Consider the following 19,018-nt stretch of genomic DNA (forward strand, 5'->3'; position numbering starts at 1 on the left):
ATGCTGCGGTAACACTGGCTTAAAACAGTCACGTATGGCCCTTATCTTACTTGAACGAGGAATTTTAATCCCTAAACCTAAATGCTACTCCAACACTCCGACAGGAATCAGTTTTCTCTCTTGCTAATCCTAATGCCTTCCCTTAACACTAGCATTAAAATGTTCTATTTAAACCTAGACTTTTTGGGAGACCTAAACAAAAACCTAAAGCATAGAGCTTGTCCATACTTTAAACACAGATCTGACACCACAAGCAGATCAGCAAACACTCCCACTAAAACTTTGCTTAATGTCTACCCCAGAAAGAAAAAACAGGTACCGAGAGGTCTAGAGAGAGCTCAGATCTACCTCAGGATCTCCTGCCCCAGCAGGAAGAATGTGGCTGTAGCAGTGACAGGGAGGTCACTTCTGTCTCTGCAGCTGATAGGGCAGCAGCAGGAACGTGTCACGCAAAGGGACTGTGAGGTCCCTTGTGTCTGGAGGTGGCAGGTCACCCTTGGCTTCTCCCTGGGATCTGCACTTTGGGGCTGCCATCTGCCAGTGGCCCTGCTAGGCCAGCAGAAGGCCCCTGCTTGGCATGCCGACTGTGGGATCCCCTCTGCCTCCATCCCCAGGAGGACCCAGACAGAAAGAAGGCCCGCACAGGGCTTGTCCTGTCCCTTCTGCTTGAGGCCAGGACTGCACAGCAGGAGGCACAAGACTTGGCTGTGTCTAGCCAAGAAGCTGCAAGGCCAGCAGCAGGCCCAGGCCTTGGGAGATGCTGGTGAGGTGACTTCTGTCTGCTTGGCTGACAGGCCGCAAGGAGCCTGATGGGTTGAGATGCCTACTTCAGGAGTTGTTTCCACCCTGATGGAGCTTTCTTTGGTAGTAGGAAAGAGCAGGAGAGAAAAAAACTGCCACAGAATCACTTAGGAAGGGTGGCACTGGCAAGGAGGAGGAAGAAATGTCTAGGGGAACAACTGGTCTTGCTGCTAGAGCCTGAGGCAAAGAAGACATTAAGTGCCTCAGCCTTTACCTCATCTCTTGTCACCAGGTTTACCCCCACATCCATTAAAGGATGATGAGTCTTCTTAATCGTCCTTTATTAAAGTGTTTATATAAACGGTTTTTATTGTCTTTGACAGTAATAGACAGATTGAGCTCTACCAGCGCTTTGGCCCTTCTAACTTTGACCTGCACAGCCCCATAACATTCAGGACACAGCTCCAGACAAACTGACAGCATGCATGAGAAGGAAGCACAGAGGAGGTGGAATCTGGCAGCCTTCCATCCCCTGCCCTTCTGTGACTCTGTGCTGCGATTCCATTCAGCTGGTTACTCCTGTGTTATCCAAACCTTCCTGCAGCTCCTCATGCCGCTGTCTTGTCAGAGAAAGCACAATCACACGAAGGTTGAACTGTCTGCCTGCAGATGTTAACAGCTGACAGAATGCAGCATCCATGTGGGAGAACCTTGAGAAACTGCAGGATGTTGCCTACAGAAACATCGTGGCATTTACAAGGAGAAGAGCCCAGTCCTGCACCAGAAGAACAATAACCCCACACATCAGGGCAGACTGGGACCCTGCTGAGTGAGCACTGCCCAGGAGGAGGAGGGCCTGGGCACCACGAGGGATGCCATACGAGCAGTGGTGCTGCTCCCCAGGAACCAGGCCAGCTTCCTACAGAGCTGCCTTACGAGGAGCATGGCCACCAAGAAAATCTGAGTTATCAGACTCAGCTCAGATCCTGTGAGATACCACACGGACAAGGGTGTACAGCCAGCAAGAAAACAGGTACAGGTCTGGAAGTCCCTAGGACAGCCTAGTGTGGAGAGCAGCAAGGGCTGTGACAAGGCTGAAAGTCCCAACAGGACCCAGGGCTTTGTGTCCATGGCTCTGGCTGTTGTCTCTGCCACTGAGGCCTAGGAGGAGACAGCTTATCGGTAAAACACCAGGGCCTCATTGCCTCCTCGCCCCCACCCATGAACCAGGCAGGGCTCGTAGCCTTCTTCTGCACTTGCCCATGCACATCCCCATCTCCTCCTGCCCCACGAAGAGCCCTGAGCAGTGTGTGAAGGGAAATCATCTCCCTTCCCAGAGGCCAAGGGTTAAGGCCTGGCCCTTGGTCTTTGTGACACACATCCAGTTTTCCTACACATCAGGGTCACCTTCACATTGCCTTTGTCTGCTTGTCCTCACTGCCTCCAATGCTCTGCTCTAACGAGCTCCAAGGGAGGCTGTGTCAGTGCTGGCCCTCAGGGGGACACTGCAGGAAACTTGCCTCTGACTTGGACTTGTTGAGAGATGTCTTCCATTGTCTCTCAGTGCCTGAGGTTCGTGGGCTCCTCACCAAAGCCCCCCGAGGGGGGATTCCAATGCCTTGGGCTGGGCGTGTGGTGCTGAGCTGGGCCGGGCTCGTGGGACAGAGAGAGCTCGTGGCAAGGGGGCCCTGGTGCAGAGAGACAGCTCTGCCCAGGAGCAGCTCCTGTGCACAGCGCAGCAGGGCTGGGGGCTCTGACCGCAGGTGGCACGGGGACAGGAGAGAAGGAGAGAGGGCTTGGAGGCAGTTGGCAGTGGGAGGATGCTGAGAGCTGCCTGCAGGAGAAATCTGCACAGCCCTTGACAAGGTACGTCTCTGGCTGCAGGGCCATGCAGCTGCACGTCCTGGAAGGGTCTCCTGCTGGGTCTTGTTCCTGGGAGGGCAGTGGGCAATGCAGTAGGCTTTGGGAGTCCTGCTGGATGGCACTGCGAGGTGAGGACGTCTGGCAGAAGCCCCTTGGAGTGTCATAACCCAGCTGCCCCTGGTCAGCCAAGATTGGAGTGGCCAATCCTCCTCCAGATACTGCAGGGGATGCAGATGGGATATTGGAACAGCCCGGACTGCAGATATTCATGTCTGTCTGTGGGGTGTTCTTCTGGTCTGCAGGCTGCTCTCCAGCACGATGCAGCTCTCTCGTGGCATCCTTGTGTTATCCAGGTGCCCCAAGGAGGAGACACCTCCGTGCTAAGACCATGTCCGTGCTGCTGGATGGCTGTCTGTGGGCAGCTGGAGTGAGGCCTCTGCAGCCCTGGCAAAGAGGGAAAAGCTGAGATCCTGCTCATGCAAGACCAGGTGAGGATCCTGCCCATATGCACTTGGTCTGGGGCTTCTCTGCTCTCAGCTGTCGGTAGTTTCTTCTCAGGGGAAAACCGAATAGATGGTTCTTCCTAAACATTACAGGCGTAGCTACCAGAAAATGAAACAAATAAATGTCCCTTGTTCTACACAATCATTGGATACTTTCCTTGAAGCAACACTGCAAATCTTCTGGTCGGACCAGTGGACTGAACTTGAGTTTCCCCCATGTTCCTGCCTTCCTCCTGCTGCACAGCAGGAAGGACTCCTCTGGAGCCCACAGCAGCTCCGGCTCCCAGGGCCACTCTCAGCCAGCACCAGCTGCAGCTGAAGCAAGAGAGCTGCAGAAAGGTTCTCCTGCATAGAGAGAGGCTTGGGCTGGGGGTGCTCTAAGGCTTGCAGTAGGTTTTCCTCAGAGAAGCCTCTTCTAACACTGTTCTGCCTTCTCTCTTCAACAGAGAACTGTCTCTAAAGACAGCAAATGGCCAACAGCAGCTCTGTGAGCGAGTTCCTCCTGCTGGCATTGGCAGACACGCGCGAGCTGCAGCTCCTGCACTTCGGGCTCTTCCTGGGCATCTACCTGGCTGCCCTCCTGGGCAACGGCCTCATCCTCACCGCCGTAGCCTGCGACCACCGCCTCCACACCCCCATGTACTTCTTCCTCCTCAACCTCGCCCTCCTCGACCTGGGCTGCATCTCCACCACTCTCCCCAAAGCCATGGCCAATGCCCTCTGGGACACCAGGGCCATCTCCTATCAAGGGTGTGCTGCCCAGGTCTTTTTCTTTGCCTTTTTGATTGGAGCAGAATTTTATGTTCTCACCGTCATGTCCTACGACCGCTACGTTGCCATCTGCAAGCCCCTGCACTACGGGAGCCTCGTGGGCAGCAGAGCTTGTGCCCAGATGGCAGCAGCTGCCTGGGGCAGTGGCTTTCTCACTGCTGTCCTGCACACGACCACTACCTTTTCCCTGCCCCTCTGCCAAGGCAATGCTGTGGACCAGTTCTTCTGTGAAATCCCCCAGATCCTCAAGCTCTCCTGCTCAGGTTCAGACTACCTAAAGGAAGTTGTACTTCTGGTTGTTAGTGCATGTTTAGCATTTGGCTGTTTTGTTTTCATTGTGCTGTCCTATGTGCAGATCCTCAGAGCCGTGCTGAGGATGCCCTCTGAGCAGGGCCAACACAAAGCCTTTTCCACGTGCCTCCCTCACCTGGCTGTGGTCTCCCTCTTTCTCAGCACTGCCCTGTTTGCCTACCTGAAGCCCCCCTCTATCTCGTCCCCATCCTTGGACCTGGTGGTGGCAGTTTTATATGTAGTAGTACCTCCAGCAGTGAACCCCCTCATCTACAGCATGAGGAACCAGGAGCTGAAAGCCACACTGAAGAAACTGATTCTAGTTGTATTATTTACTTACTAAGGAACTGTCTATCTCTCCTTTCTAGTTTAACTCAAGTTAATCTCAGGCAAGTTGTGACCCTTAGGTGTAGCATTTGTCCTGGTTTCAGTTAGGACAGAGTTAATTTTCCTCCTAGTAGCTGGTAGGGTGCTGTGTTTTGGATTAGGATGAGAAGAGCGCTGATAACATGCTGATGTTTTAATTGATGCAGAGCAGTGCTTACACCAAGCCAAGGACTTTTCAGCTTCTCGCTCTGTCCTGCCAGCAGGTAGGCTCGGGGTGCAGCAGGTGCTGGGAGGGGACAGACCCAGGACAGCTGACCCAAACTGGCCAAAGGGGTATTCCATATCATCTGGCGTCATGCTGAACAATTTATATGGGGGTACTGGCCACGATAGGGTGGCCGGCTGCTTGGGGATAGGCTGGGCATCGGTCAGCGGGTGGTGAGCAATTGCATTGTGCATCACTTGTTTGTACACATTATTATTATTACTATTATTATTATTATTAATATGCATAGTCGGCACAAAGCCTTTTCCACGTGCCTCCCTCACCTGGCCGTGGTCTCCCTCTTTGTCAGCACTGCCATGTTTGCCTACCTGAAGCCCCCCTCCATCTCTTCCCCAACCCCGGACTTGGTGGTGGCAGTTCTGTACTCGGTGGTGCCTCCAGCACTGAACCCCCTCATCTACAGCATGAGGAACCAGGACCTCAAGGAGGCCATGAAGAACCTCTTTGGATACATGCTTTTTTTGGACCATTAATGTTCACTTGAGTTCCAGGTTTATTTCAGAAACAGGAAAATATTTTTTATTATTTGTCTTTATGAATATTTTCTCCAAGTTGTGGTTTTCATTTAAATAAAGTTATTCTTAACATTCTGCCTGTTATTTTTTCTAACTTACTTTGACCCAATAGTCTCATGTAAAACTGGGCTTCACATGTAGATAAATACAGTAAAGAAGCCAGGAGAAATTCATTGTTATCAGCTGCCGTCTCTTCCCATCTCCTGTGCAGCTGGGGGAGCAACCCCAGCACGCAGGAGGGGCTCAGGGCCCAGAGCCCAGCTGCCACAGGGAGGAGCAGCCCCGCTGGCCCTCGCGGCTGCCCCTCACTGCCCGATGGGCTCTGCCTCTCTGCTGCCTTCGGGTCGGGGCTGCTGCTTCCCTGGAGCCATGGCCATGGCCAGCAGCAGGACGTGGCCTTTTCACTGCTGCTCTCATTTGCTTTCCCGTGTGTTCCTCCTGTGCTCTTGTATCTGTGTTAGTCTTGAGGTCTCATGTACCTTGGTGGCAGTCCTGTTGTCTCTGCAGTGACATCCCTGTCCCTGCAGGCAGCAGCAGGCACTGTGCAGCCCTGGGTCACAGCTGGCCTCCCTTCTAGCACCACAGTAACAAAAGGGGCTGCTCAGGGCAAACCCAGAAGCCTGGGCACCTCTTCCAAATGTGCTATCAGGAATAGAGCCAAGGGGTTGCTCCCTGCTCTTCTGTTTTCTGGGCTTCTTCATGGAGGGAAGGACACAGGCTGAAAGTTCCAGGGTGGTCTGTGAAGGAACAAAGTGATGGACCAAGAGCTCAATTTGTGGTGGCACTTCCCCAAGCATACAACTGGTCTTGGACTTATCAGCACGGGACTGTGCCTCCCGCGGTGGGTCTGATGGCCGATGCAAGCCTGGAGAGGAATCTGGAGCTGCCAGGAGATGTCAGGGGATCTCCAGGGACAAGGAGCTCAGTGGGTTGTGAATAGAAAACTTCATAAAATGAGTGACCATCCAAAGAAAAGTCTGGTAAAGGAAAAGTCAAATCTGAGGGGACCATGTGCTGAGGGGGATGCACAAACCTCCTCCAGTGAGATGCCACTACTGCAGGGGAAGAGGGGAAGGTTGGAGAGCCACGTGGGACCTGCGGGCAAGAGTAGTGCGTGCAAAGCATTTGGGGATATTTGCAGGGGCAGCGTGAGCCTGGGAGACAGCAGTGAATGAAGCCCGCAGAGTGTGAGCCTGTCCCATGTGGACTGACCAGAGCTCAAGTGCTCAATCTGGTGTGAGCAGGCAGAGGAGAGCTCTGCAGCCCCAGGGCATGCAGCAGCCCCAGCAAAGGAGTCTGGCGAGCGATTCCTTGCAGCCCTGGGGCAACAGCAGTGACCCCATGAGCTGGGTCTGCCTCCCAGCCTGCCCAGCACGGCCCTGCAGAGTGCCCCTGTGCCCCGGGCACCACAGCCCCCTCGCTCTGCAGAACAGAACCGCCAGCTGGGGCTGGGGCTGGAGCTGGGGCTGGGGCTGGGAGGGCGCTTCCCCTGAGTGTCTTCTAGGCCAGCTTCAGGCACATGGCTTCTGGATGTGAGCGTGTTCTTTGCTGTGTGCAAGAAGCTGAGAGACCGCCAACAGGCACGGGGATGGAACATTGCCTGCAAGGTCCCTCCTGCCCTAGCACCTCCCAGGACCGGCACGGCACTGGCTCCTGTGCGTCAGAGAGGCTGGGAGCCCAGCAGCAGTGCCACGGGCTTGAAGGGTCACAACCAGATCACTTCTACCCGGGCAGATTCTGAGCCAAAAAGGGGGTGTTTTGTAGGTGTGGTATTATGAGGTAAGTGCTGCCTCAGAAATTCCTAATCTTTTCCTAAGTCAATGTCTCTAAAGCGGATTGTGAGTTGAGCTCTTTGTGAAGCAGCTGACAGGTCCCCCCTTGACTCCTGGGTGGGATCTGTGCCTTTAGGCTCACATCTGCTGGTCTCCATGATAGGCCAGCAGATGCATCTGCTCTGCACACAGTTTGTGAGATCCTCTCTTCCTAAGTAGCTGGTAGGCCCCATAGAGGAAGAGGTCTTGAATAGGTATTGACATGTTAGAGGTATTCACTTTTGCCTGAACTCATCCTTCAGGGCTGCTTTTGTGGTGGTGCAGAGCTGCTGGGCACATTGTGCAGGGTGCTCCTACAGCCTTTGTGTCCTTCTCCGTGCTGGCTTGGGAGCTGCTTCTTTCCGAGGAGCACAGTAGCCAACCGAGGTGAGACAGATACTCTGAGTTCATGAAAGCCATCAGAAAAGCTGCCCCAAAGAAGATGACTGATATGGGGAAGTCAGGACAAGGCTGACCAGGAGAGATGTAAGATCTGGGGGAGGGAAGAAGAACTTGGCCAGCAGAATCTAAAGATTTTGGAGAGGTAAGGATGCTCAGGTAATGTTGATCCCACCATAAAGCTGACTTAAAGCAGTCATGTGAGGCCCTTACCTTATTTTAACCTGTAACATTAATACCTAAATCTAAATGCCACTCCACACCCTGACAGGAATCCACTGCTCTAAGTTTTGACCACAATATTCCTTGAGCCAAAATTAGTCCATAACACCTTTCCCTTATCTTTACTCTCCTGCGCACCCTGATCCATGCCTTTAACAAAAGTATTAAAATGCTCTAATAAACTCTAGTATTCTTGCAGACCTAAACAAAACGCTAAACAAATGAGCTTGCACATACCCTAACCACAGATCTGACACCCCAATCCCAACACCAAACCCTCCCACTAATCATTTGCTTAAGATCTCACCCAGAAAGGTTCGCAGTAGTCCCTAATGCCGTACATGAACAACTAACATCCAAACCCTGTCCTCCTGTGCATTAACCTCCCCACCTTCAATCCCTCTCCTAACATTTAACTATAGGTTCTTTTTCCCTTGGGGCAAGACAGGAACCATGAGGATGTCGTGCAGTCACATGGCATTCAGAGATGGATGTGAGGGGCCATGGATCTGATCAGCTTGTGGGCCACAAGGAGATGGGTGGGAATGCTCTGCTGAGCTCAGCTCTACCTCAGGATCTCCTGCCCCAGCAGGAGGAATGTGACTGGGGCAGTGACTGGGAGGTCACTTCTGTCTCTGCAGCTGATAGGGCAGCAGCAGGAACGTGTCACGCAAAGGGACTGTGAGGTCCCTTGTGTCTGGAGGTGGCAGGTCAGCCTTGGCTTCTCCCTGGGATGTGCACTTTGGGGTGATATCTGCCAGTGGCCCTGCTAGGCCAGCAGAAGGCCCCTGCTTGGCATGCTGCCTGTGGGATCCCCTCTGCCTCCATCCCCAGGAGGACCCAGACACAAAGAAGGCCCGCAGAGGGGTTGTCCTGTCCCTTCTGCTTGAGTCCAGGACTGGACAGCAGGAGGCACAAGGCTTGGCTGTGTCTAGCCAAGAAGCTGCAAGGCCAGCAGCAGGACCAGGCCTTGGAAGATGCTGCTGAGGTGACTTCTGTCTGCTTGGCTGACAGGCCGCAAGGAGCCTGATGGGTTGGGATGCCTACTTCAGGAGTGGTTTCCACTGTGATGGAGCTTTCTTTGGTAGTAGGAAAGAGCAGGAGAAAAAAAACTGTCACAAAGTGTACCTTGGAAGGGTGGCACTGGCAATAAGGAAGAAGCAATGTCCCTCAAAGGGTCGTGCTGTGCTGACAGAGGTCACCTAAAGAGAGCCTATGATCAGACCCACGCTTTTTGTTCATCAAGGAACAGCTGATGAGGTTTGACGAGACATGGGTGAGATGATGGAAATGCTGGGATGAGAGCAAGGTGGTGAACAGGGATTGGTGTCTGCAGACTTCAAGGAAATAGGGGAAAGTGTGGGACAGCATAGGAAAGCCTGCAGAGGAGAAGGCAGAGGATGCTGGCAAGAAGGGCCCCAACAGCCCTGACGTTTTTGTCCCTTTGCCTAGAGCTTCAGAGGAGACGAGATATAGTCATTGCAATGGGGCCTCACTGCTTCCTTGATACCCTGTGCAGGGGTGGGGAGGTGTCATAATGAAGTTCTTCTCGTGGCATCACACTGCCCACCACATCATACAGACCCCAAGAAGAGCCCTGAGCCAGACGGGGGGGTGCAGGATCTCCCCTCCTAGTGGCTGGGGTCAGGCCTTGGCCCTTCTGCTTCACCAAAACCAACCAAGACTTTTCTCAGCACAGCGCTTTGCCTGTCTGCAATCATGGCCTCCAATGATCTGCCCTAACAAGTCCCTGGGGAGGCTTTGTTAGGAACAGCCCTCAGTGGGGCCCATTAATACTCCAAGTCACTTCAACTTTTCCTTCTGACTTTACCTTCTCAAGCAGTTGCATCATTCTCCTCTCAGTACCTGAGTTTCATAGACTGAGCACCAAAATACACCATGGAACTCATTAAAATGCAGAACGTCCTAAGCAGCCATATCTCTCCCACAGTTTTCTTCAAGTCTTCAAGACTTGCAGCTAATTGGAGAGCTTTCATGGTGTAGTAAAGGAGACGGATTTCAAAGAGCATCTAACAAAAATCTTTCCTCATTTTAAAGGCTGAATTTTGTTGCATTTCAGTTTGGAGCATCATTTTCCCATAGATATTGGTCTAGGGATACTCCTTTGAAGCCCTGCTTAGGTAGGAAGAGCAGGGTTTTTCCTATTTAAAAACAAACAACAGGAAATCATGCTGCAATTAAAAAAAAAAAAATATGTTCCTCATTTTTTTTGCCTCCAGTGATGTTTACCTTCCCAAAAGGATGACTGTACATGATGTATTTTACACTGATTAATAGGAAATTTTAAATAGTAGTGTTAATATTAACCCATATCATACTAATTCAATGATAAATGATGAGTCTCTTGCTAAGGAAACCATTAGACAGACTGCTGAGAGATGAGCAAGCTGGAACTGACTGAAACTCAAAGCAGCAACTGGGTTGGTGAGAGCGGTCTGAATGATCCAAGAGTAAGGGGAGGGCAAAGCAGGAGACCTATGGGAAGTGCATAGGTCCAGACAGGCAGCTGGAAAGGGGACATTCAGCAGGGTCTGTATAATCAAGATGGGTTTTGTGCCTGGAAGATGAGGGAGCACACCACGACAGAGAAAGCAATGACAATGCAAGTACAGGTGAACACCAGTATTTCTTCTCCTGTGCTGAATATACATCCTGAAAATTCTCATTTCTTCATGACAGAAATTATACTTCACGTGAGACATTTAATGGAAGGAGTTGAATCATTTGAGCTGATGAGTAGTTGCTTTATTAGTTTAGTATTAAAAAATTACTGGGCTTTGAGGCAGAACTTTGCTGTGTGAAAATAAGTATAACCAGGGAAAACCTCCTATGGCCCCGTTGTGTTTGAGGCACTTCGCTGGACTGGCAGATGTCAGAAAAGACCTGCAGGAGACCGGAGCCCCTTGGGAAAATCAGGTGGAGCCAGGTGGAGTTCCCAGGGCACCTCCACTGCCAGCAGTGGTCTTTGTCCCTGTAACTGCAGCCCAGACCAGCACAGGAAACCCCTTCAAAGACAACACCCTAGTTCAGTGGGTTTCTGGGATTGACCTAGATTTCAAATGGCCATTGGAAACCCATGATACTTTCCCTTATTCCTACTAGACACATGAACATCCATTTACCTTCCTGGGTCAACTTTAGCAAACTCAGGCTGAAAAACTCAAATATAGCACGCTTCAAATGGCTGAGCCAGAACCCATCAGCTTGCCCCACTTTGGAAATGGTCCCTGTCCAACTATGTTTTTTAAAGTGAAAAATGTGAAAGGACCCGTCAGGTCAATGCGCAGAGTAAGGGAAAGTCACACATATTGTGCTGGAGTAGCAGAAGGCAAAAAGCACTGCACTGTGCCTCAGAGTAATCAAGGAGACCTAATCCAATTCATCCGTGAGATAAAGCAGAGTGAAGGACGTTGAGTTGTGTCCTAACATGAAGAAGGATGTACATCACTGCTGAAGGAGCTGTCTTTTTGTGCCATCACTAATGCAAATACACAAAACTATATCAAATAAAGGTAAGCTGTCCCTGTCACCCCACAGGGCAGGGGAGAGGGAGCTGACAGCCAAGGGACGCATTTGGGTGTGGAAGGTGGGGCCCTGCAGAGACAAGGAGCCAAGGCAGGAGCTGGGGGAGGCCAGGAGAAGCAGCCCAAGGGGTGGTGCTGCTTGTGAGGACACGTTTGTGCCAGCAGCCTGAGTGGGCAGCAGCTGTGCGCAGGCGAGGGGAGGCCAGGAAGCACATGCCAAGAGCGCTCCTACCAGCAGAGACAAGGCCGCGGCCGAGGGCAAGGGGAGGGGCAGGCGCAGGGCAGGGGGCTGCAAGGGCCATGCTGAGCTCCCTGCCCCTGCAGCAGCCGCACTGGCCCTCAGCAGATGTGCTGGCCGGCACGCACGGGGAGGTGCTGGCGTGCATCAGAGAGCAGCAAGGGGGGCGCTGGAGAGGGCTGGGGCGAGGCGGGTGGCAGAGCCCCATGCAGGGGCTGGCTGGGGGTCCCCTCTGCTGCAACCACCACACGCGGCGTGGCAGGAGGAGGGCATGCAGGGCTTGTGGACACGGGGCAGAGCCTGGCCCTGGACGCTCCATGAGCGACGTACGGGTCCTGGCAGACTGCGGTGAGGGGACGAATGCCCTGGGTCCCCTTCCTGCTCTGCCTAGGCCAGCAAGGGCCCCAAGCGGCCTCGTGTCCCCTGCCCCTGCAGCTCTGGGCTCCCTTCCCCAGCCCTGGCTCTGCAGCACCAAGCCCTGCTGGGAGCCCTCCCCTGCATGCTGCCACCGCTCCCTGACGCTGCTGGTGCCCTCTGCCGGGCACTGCCCTGCCCAGCCCAGCCCCTGCCCACCTCTCCCCACCTCCCGGACCTCTCCCCAGCCCAGCAGCCCAGGCTGGGCTGGCCCCAGGCCAGTGCCCACTGCAGGCTGCTGCAGGGCTCTGGGCACAGCCAGCACAACCCCAGCCCCTCGCAAGGCACCGCAGCTGCTGGCACAAAGGCGGCTCTGGGCCTCCCCAGCAGCCCCGGGCACAAGAGGCCTGGCCCAGGCACAGAGCAGCTCCAGGTTCCTCTCCAGGATGCCATTTGCCATCAGACCCAGCACCACTGGGACAGTCCCAGGCCAGTCAAGGCCAGTTACTGTTTGCTGGGCCATAGGCAAGCAAGAAGGCAGCTCCCAGTCCAGCCCTTGGTCCTTCACCGATCACTCTGGGGTTCTGATCCATTGTGAGGCCCAGAAAAGCAAGAGGTCTGTTCAGGAAGCAGCTCCTTGGGTGTATTCCTGAAACCAGGTTTGCAAGAGGCGTGCAGAGAGATTGAAGAGATGGCAATGTAGAGGTAACAGGACTGTCACCAACATACATGAGATCTCAGGGCTTATCCAAATACAAGAAGCACAATGTGGAAGCAAAAGAGAGCAGCAGTGAAAAGGCCACGTCCTGCTGCTGGCCATGGCCATGGCTCCAGGGAAGCAGCAGCCCCGACCCGAAGGCAGCAGAGAGGCAGAGCCCAGCGGGCAGTGAGGGGCAGCCGCGAGGGCTTTGCGCCCATTATTAATGATGAACAAGCATGTATCCAAAGACTTTCCTCAATGCATCCCTGAGCTCCTTGTTTTTCATGCTGTAGATGAGGGGATTCATGGCAGCAGGAACCACAGAGTACAGAACTGCCACAACCAGATCCAGGGATGGGGAGGAGATGGAGGGGGGCTTCAGGTAGGCAAACATGCCAGTACTGACAAACAAGGAGACGATGGCCAGGTGAGGGAGGCACGTGGAAAAGGTTTTGTGCCGGCCCTGCTCAGAGGGTATCCTCAGGACTGCCCTGAAGATCTGCACATAGGACAGCACAATGAAAACAAAACAAACAAATACTAAAGAAACACTAAACACAAGTGCCCCAACTTCCCTGAGGTAGGCATCTGAACAGGAGAGCTTGAGGATCTGGGGGATTTCACAGAAGAACTGGTCCACAGCATTGCCTTGGCAGAGGGGCAGGGAAAAGGTAGTGGTCGTGTGCAGGACAGCAGTGAGAAAGCCACTGCCCCAGGCAGCTGCTGCCATCTGGGCACAAGCTCTGCTGCCCACGAGGCTCCCGTAGTGCAGGGGCTTGCAGATGGCAACGTAGCGGTCGTAGGACATGATGGTGAGAAGGGAATACTCTGCTGATATAAAGAAGGAAAACAAAAAGATCTGTGCAACACACCCTTGATAGGAGATGGCCCTGGTGTCCCAGAGGGCATTGGCCATGGCTTTGGGCAGAGTGGTGGAGATGCAGCCCAGGTCGAGGAGGGCGAGGTTGAGGAGGAAGAAGTACATGGGGGTGTGGAGGCGGCGGTCGCAGGCTACGGCGGTGAGGATGAGGCCGTTGCCCAGGAGGGCAGCCAGGTAGATGCCCAGGAAGAGCCCGAAGTGCAGGAGCTGCAGCTCCCGCGTGTCTGCGAATGCCAGCAGGAGGAACTCGCTCACACAGCTGATGTTGGGCATTTGCTAACATTAAACACAGCTGTCTGTTGAAGAGAAAGAATGCATAACAAAGTTAGAAGAGGCTTCAATGAGGAAAACCTATTCCATGTCTTAGAACACCCCCCAGACGATCCTCTCTCTTGGCAGAAGAACCTGTATGAATCTCATTGCTTCCATACCGATCTCTCAGTGCAATGCTGTGGGATTCTCAGTCTCCTGTACAATCCTGAGAACACATTGCCATCAAACTTGCCTCCCTTGCAATGCAGGAATCAGAAAGCACAGAATCCAAAAAAAAGCCTTCTCCTTCAGATAAACCAAGCCTCAGTCTTCTTCTCGAAATGACCGCTTCTAAATGCCGTTCTCTACAACGTATTCTACTTCTTGCTGGAGAAACAGAGACCCATCCGGACAGATGCTGTCAGCCATCGGATGTGCCAGCTGTAGAAGACCCCTCTGGCAACCCCACCTGCATGGCCCTGCAGCCAGAGACTCATGGTGCCAAGAGCCTGCAGATCTGTCCTGTCACACGCTGCCCTCTGTTCCTGCGCTCCTCACTGCCTCCAAGCCCTCTCTCCTTCTCTCCTGTCCCCGTGCCACCTGCGGTCAGAGCCCCCAGCCCTGCTGCGCTGTGCACAGGAGCTGCTCCTGGGCACAGCTGTCTCTCTGCACCAGGGCCCTCTTGCCATGAGCTCCCCTTGGGCCCAGGAGCCCGGCCCAGCTCAGCACCACACGCCCAGCCCAAGGCATTGGAATCCCCCCTCGGGGGGCTTTGGGGAGGAGCCCACAAACCTCAGGCACTAAGAGACAACTGAAGACATCTCTATACAAGTCCATGTCAGAGGCAAGTTTCCTGCAGTGTCCCCCTGAGGGCCAGCCCTGACACAGCCTCCCTTGGAGCTCGTTAGAGCAGAGCATTGGAGGCAGTGAAGACAAGGAGACAAAGGTAATGTGAAGGTGACCCTGATGTGTAGACAAAGTGTATTTGTTTCAACTAGCACAAGGGCCCAGACAATAACGAATGATTTAAAATTTGAAAAGACAGAAAAGGAAGTTAAAATAGTAACAATAACAATAATAACAATAACAGTAATAATATTAATATGTACAAAGCAAGTGATGCACCATGCAATCACTGAGAAGCCCCTCACCGATGCTCAGCCTGTCCCTGAGCATTGGTCCCCCTGACCCTGGGCAGCCTGCAGCAGGATCTCTTGTGCACGTCCCTTCACCTTCATTTCTTTTAGTGCAAAATCAGCTTTCAGAGGAATTTGGAGTATTTTCTTCCCTTTCTCAAACACTTCCTCTGCTCTGTCACCCCACACAACGATGCCATCGATGTACTGCAGGTGTTCAGGAGCTTCCTCCTCTTCCAGAGCACTCTGGATCAGCCCATGGCAAATGGTAGGGCTGAGTTTCCTGCCCTGGGGCAGTCGATGCCAGGTTGAAAGCAAGCTGTGGCCTTCACACTGCTGGCAAACGCATGGAGAAAAATGCATTAGGGATATCAGTTGTGGCAAAACGCTTGGGTGCCTTTGATCCCAGTGTGCATGGAAGCTCTACCGTGTCCGGCATGGCAGCACTCAGCACTGCATGACTTCCTTCAGGCCACGACAATCCTCTGTCAGCAGACTCGGTTGGTGCTCCTCTGACTCCGGTGCACGGCTGCGGCAGTGATTGGCACCAGCTGTCCTTCAGCCCTCATCAACCCCACAACAGAAGGGTCCTGTGAGAGACCAAGGCAAGGCAGACAACAGCATCATGTCCTCCGTCTCCAAGGCAGCTGTGCCAAAAGCCCACCCATACCCTTTTGGGTCCCTGAAATATCTCTCCTCTCCTGAAGCAGTCTCTTCCAAGGATGCACAGAGTCCGGGGCCAGTCCCAGTGGGGTGCTTTTGCCACTCCTTCCCACTTAGACTCACTTCAGCCTCCAGTACAGGTCAGTGTTGGCATCCCCCTGTCACTCCAGACATACAAATGGGTTCACCCCTCCACAGCTTGATGGCACTAGGGTACGCTGTGCAGTGGTGTCCACTGGAGCCTGAGACTTCTGGGGGCCTGATGTGCAAGGCCATCGAATCCACACAGTCCAATACAGCCGATGGTCCCCTTCCTCCCCCTGGCTGGAGGCAGGGCCCCTCTCGTCCTGCTCATAGTATTCCTTACTGTGTCTGTAGGACTGCCCGCTGGAAAGTGGAGCAGCAGTTCTCTAAGAACCCCTTTTAGGGATTGTTGTTCCTTGCCACTCACGTACCCGTGCCTCTAGCGTTGAGGCAGATTTTCCATCCCACTTTCTCATGTCCTCTCCATGGTCACACAGGTGAAACCACAGGGTGACACACAATGTGTACCAACCATCTCTCCTTTCCTGCCCCCTGAGTCCAGGGAGGGGCCCCGTTTCTCCCAGCACCAGAGCAGCACAGGGATAGGGATCGCGTGATTACTGATGCTCTTAGGACCTCTTCCTCTTGGTCCTCCTACTCACATGATGGCCCAGCTTTTCTGAAGCCTGCCTCATCTTCTTTCTCATCCTTTCTTGTCTGGGTAGGAGTTCCTTTCCTTTCTTAAAAAAAAATAAACAAATGAAAATAAATAAAGAAAAACTGACTTCCATATCCACTGTTTTTTCTTCCATATAGGAGCAACTGATACAGACAAAAGATTGGTTTTCTGGCGCAGACACAGGGCCCATAAAAGGAGCTGGAGTTGCTGCAGGGCATTTTGCAGATGCTGTAGTGGCTGCAGGGTCTGTCAGAGGGGTTGGAGTGGCTGCAGGGCTTGTCACAGAGGTTGGAGTGGCATTGATCATTGATTGTGGCTCTGTAAGCACAGGCCGAGACCAAACACACTGCAGTGGTATGTGTCTCTTTGGAAATGCCAGGGTGATAACACCACTTTTCAAAGCATTTCACAGGTTTCAGGATTCTACACTTGCTCAGGGATGAAGTTCCAAAGCTTTGGAGGTGCCCCCTGCTCTAGGTGCCTGCCCAGATCCTCCCACAGTCCCTGCCACTCCTCACTCTCCTGCCTCTGGACAGATCTCTGGATGGCATGCATTAAGTAGTTGCTTAAACATAAACAAAAGCTGAAAAATATGCAGGAGACATAACAATAGGAACATGCTGGTTTGACCATCCCAAGGATATTCAGAGCTTTGAAGAGCTAGTGTAATTAGGCTGGAGGAGAAGGGGGAGGTGCAGGAGAAAGGGAGAGTGAACCAGCGGGGAAAAGTGTCCTCCCCTTGTCTCCCCCCAGTGGCTTGGTTTCCTGAGGAGAAAAGGTCAAGAGTGTAGTTCTTAATAGTTTCTGAGTCATATCATAAGCCAGTGTTACACGATACAACAAAAGAATAAACTTGAAGCAGCCATCAGAAAAGATAAACAGCATGACAGGGGAGACATACAGGAAGTCATGTGCTATACAACACAGTTCTGAAATTGAGCACAACAGACCTGAGATTAAAAAAAAAAATAAAAAAAGAAAGAAAATCAAGTTTGTGGTCAGCAACCATTAAAATCAACTCATGCTTATAAAGGTTTACTTTTAACATGCTGTGGTGAGATCTGTCATTGGCTCAAACTTTATGCTCCATGTCGGGCACCAAAAAGAGCGTGTTTTAACCCAGCAGGCAGCTCAGCACCACACAGCCATTCCCTCACACACACACCATGCTACACCCCCAGCGAATGCAGGACAGAATGAGGAGGGGGAAAAAAATAAAATAAACTAAAAAAAAAAAAGTCATGGGTTGAGATAAAGACAGTTTAATAGGACAGAAAGGGAAGACAAATAATACGGACAATGATGATGATGATTGTGATGGTGATTGCCTGTCCCGCAGCAGTGGTACCCCCTACCCTGGCCAGCCACCCCATATTGATTGTTCAGCATGACGGCTGCGGTATGGAACATCCCTTTGGCCACTTGGGGTCAGCCGTCCTGCTTCTGTCCCCCCCAGCTCCTCAGGCACCCCGAGCCCTCCACTGCTGGGCAACAACTAAGCCATCAGTGTGTGATAATCATTATTCTCATGCTAAATGCAAAACACAGCATCATACCAGCTACTAGGAGGAAAATTAACTCCATCCTAGCCAACTCCAGGACACCCACAGACTAAGGGCATGATATCTCTGTGTGTATATCAAAAGAGAAATGTGCTGGTGATTAATTAGAAAGTACTGGAGCTGAGCACGATGCAGATGGTGTGGAATATGGGGTGGATATTGTCCTCGTTGTGGCTGGGATAGACTTAATTTTCTTCCTATTAGCTGGTATGGTGCAGTGTTTGTTTATAGGACACAGTTCCAGACAAAATAACAGCATGCATGAGAAGGAAGAAGAGAAAAAGTGGAATTTGGCAGCCTTCTATCCCGTACCCTTATATGAGTTTGTGCTGCAATTCCATTCAACTGGTTACTGCTGTATTGTCCAAACTGTCCTGCAAATTCCTGCTGCTGTTACCTTGTGAGAGACAGCATAATCATGGTGAGCCATCCGCCTGCAGACATTAACAGCTGACAGAATGCAGCATTGGTCCAGGGGAGCCTTGAGAAACTGCAGGAGTTTGAATAAAGGAACTTGTTGACATTTACAAGGTGAAGAGCCCAGTCCTGCACCAGAGGAAGAGGAACCCCACACATCAGGGCAGACTGGGACCCTGCTGAGTGAGCAGTGCCCAGGAGGAGGAGGGCCTGGGCACCACGAGGGATGCCATACGAACAATGGTGCTGCTCACCAGGAACCAGGCCAGCTTCCTACAGAGCTGCCTTACGAGGAGCATGGCCACCAAGAAGATCTGAGTTATCAGACTCAGCTCAGATCCAGTGTGACACCACACAGATAAGGGTCTACAGCCAGCAGGGAAAGATGTGCAGGTCTGGGAGTCCTTAGGACAGCCTGGTGTGGAGAGGACAGAGGCCTCTGAATAGGCTGAGAGTCCCAACAGGACCCAGGGCTTTGTGTCCATGGCTCTGGCTGTTGTCTCTGCCACTGAGGCCTAGGAGGAGACAGCTTATCGTGAAAGCACCAGGGCCTCATTGCCTCCTCGCCCCCAGCCATGAACCAGGCAGGGCTCGTACCATTCTCCTGCACTTGGCCATGCACATCCCCATCTCCTCCTGCCCCAGGAAGAGCTCTGAGCAAGGTGTGACATGAACAGATCTCCCTTCCTGTGTTCCAGGGGACAAGGCCTGGCCCTTGTACTTGTTGAAACACATCCATTTTTCCTACACATCAGGGTCACCTTCACATTGCCTTTGTCTCCTTGTCCTCCCTGCCTCCAATGCTCTGCTCTAACAAGCTCCAAGGGAGGCTGTGTCAG

The 19,018-nt window shown here is 52.6% G+C and overlaps 2 protein-coding genes across 2 annotated transcripts; one reads left to right on the plus strand and one right to left on the minus strand.

The window, feature by feature from the left end:
- The first annotated feature begins 3,382 nt into the window (after window positions 1–3,382).
- On the plus strand, window positions 3,383–7,378 carry LOC310890645 (olfactory receptor 14C36-like). The gene is made up of 2 exons (XM_083852957.1): window positions 3,383–4,292; window positions 5,012–7,378. Exons 1-2 carry the CDS (start codon window positions 3,577–3,579, stop codon window positions 5,253–5,255), a joined length of 960 nt encoding a protein of 319 aa, XP_083709083.1. The 5' UTR covers window positions 3,383–3,576; the 3' UTR covers window positions 5,256–7,378.
- Window positions 7,379–12,781: 5,403 nt separating this feature from the next.
- Window positions 12,782–14,509, minus strand: LOC310890642 (olfactory receptor 14J1-like). The gene has a single exon (XM_083852954.1). The coding sequence runs from the start codon at window positions 13,717–13,719 to the stop codon at window positions 12,787–12,789; it is 933 nt and encodes a 310-aa protein (XP_083709080.1). The 5' UTR covers window positions 13,720–14,509; the 3' UTR covers window positions 12,782–12,786.
- Between the last annotated feature and the right edge of the window lie 4,509 nt (window positions 14,510–19,018).

Source organism: Anser anser (genome assembly GCF_964211835.1).
Source record: "Anser anser genome assembly, contig: HAP1_SCAFFOLD_32, whole genome shotgun sequence".
In the NCBI taxonomy this organism is placed as follows: domain Eukaryota; kingdom Metazoa; phylum Chordata; class Aves; order Anseriformes; family Anatidae; genus Anser; species Anser anser.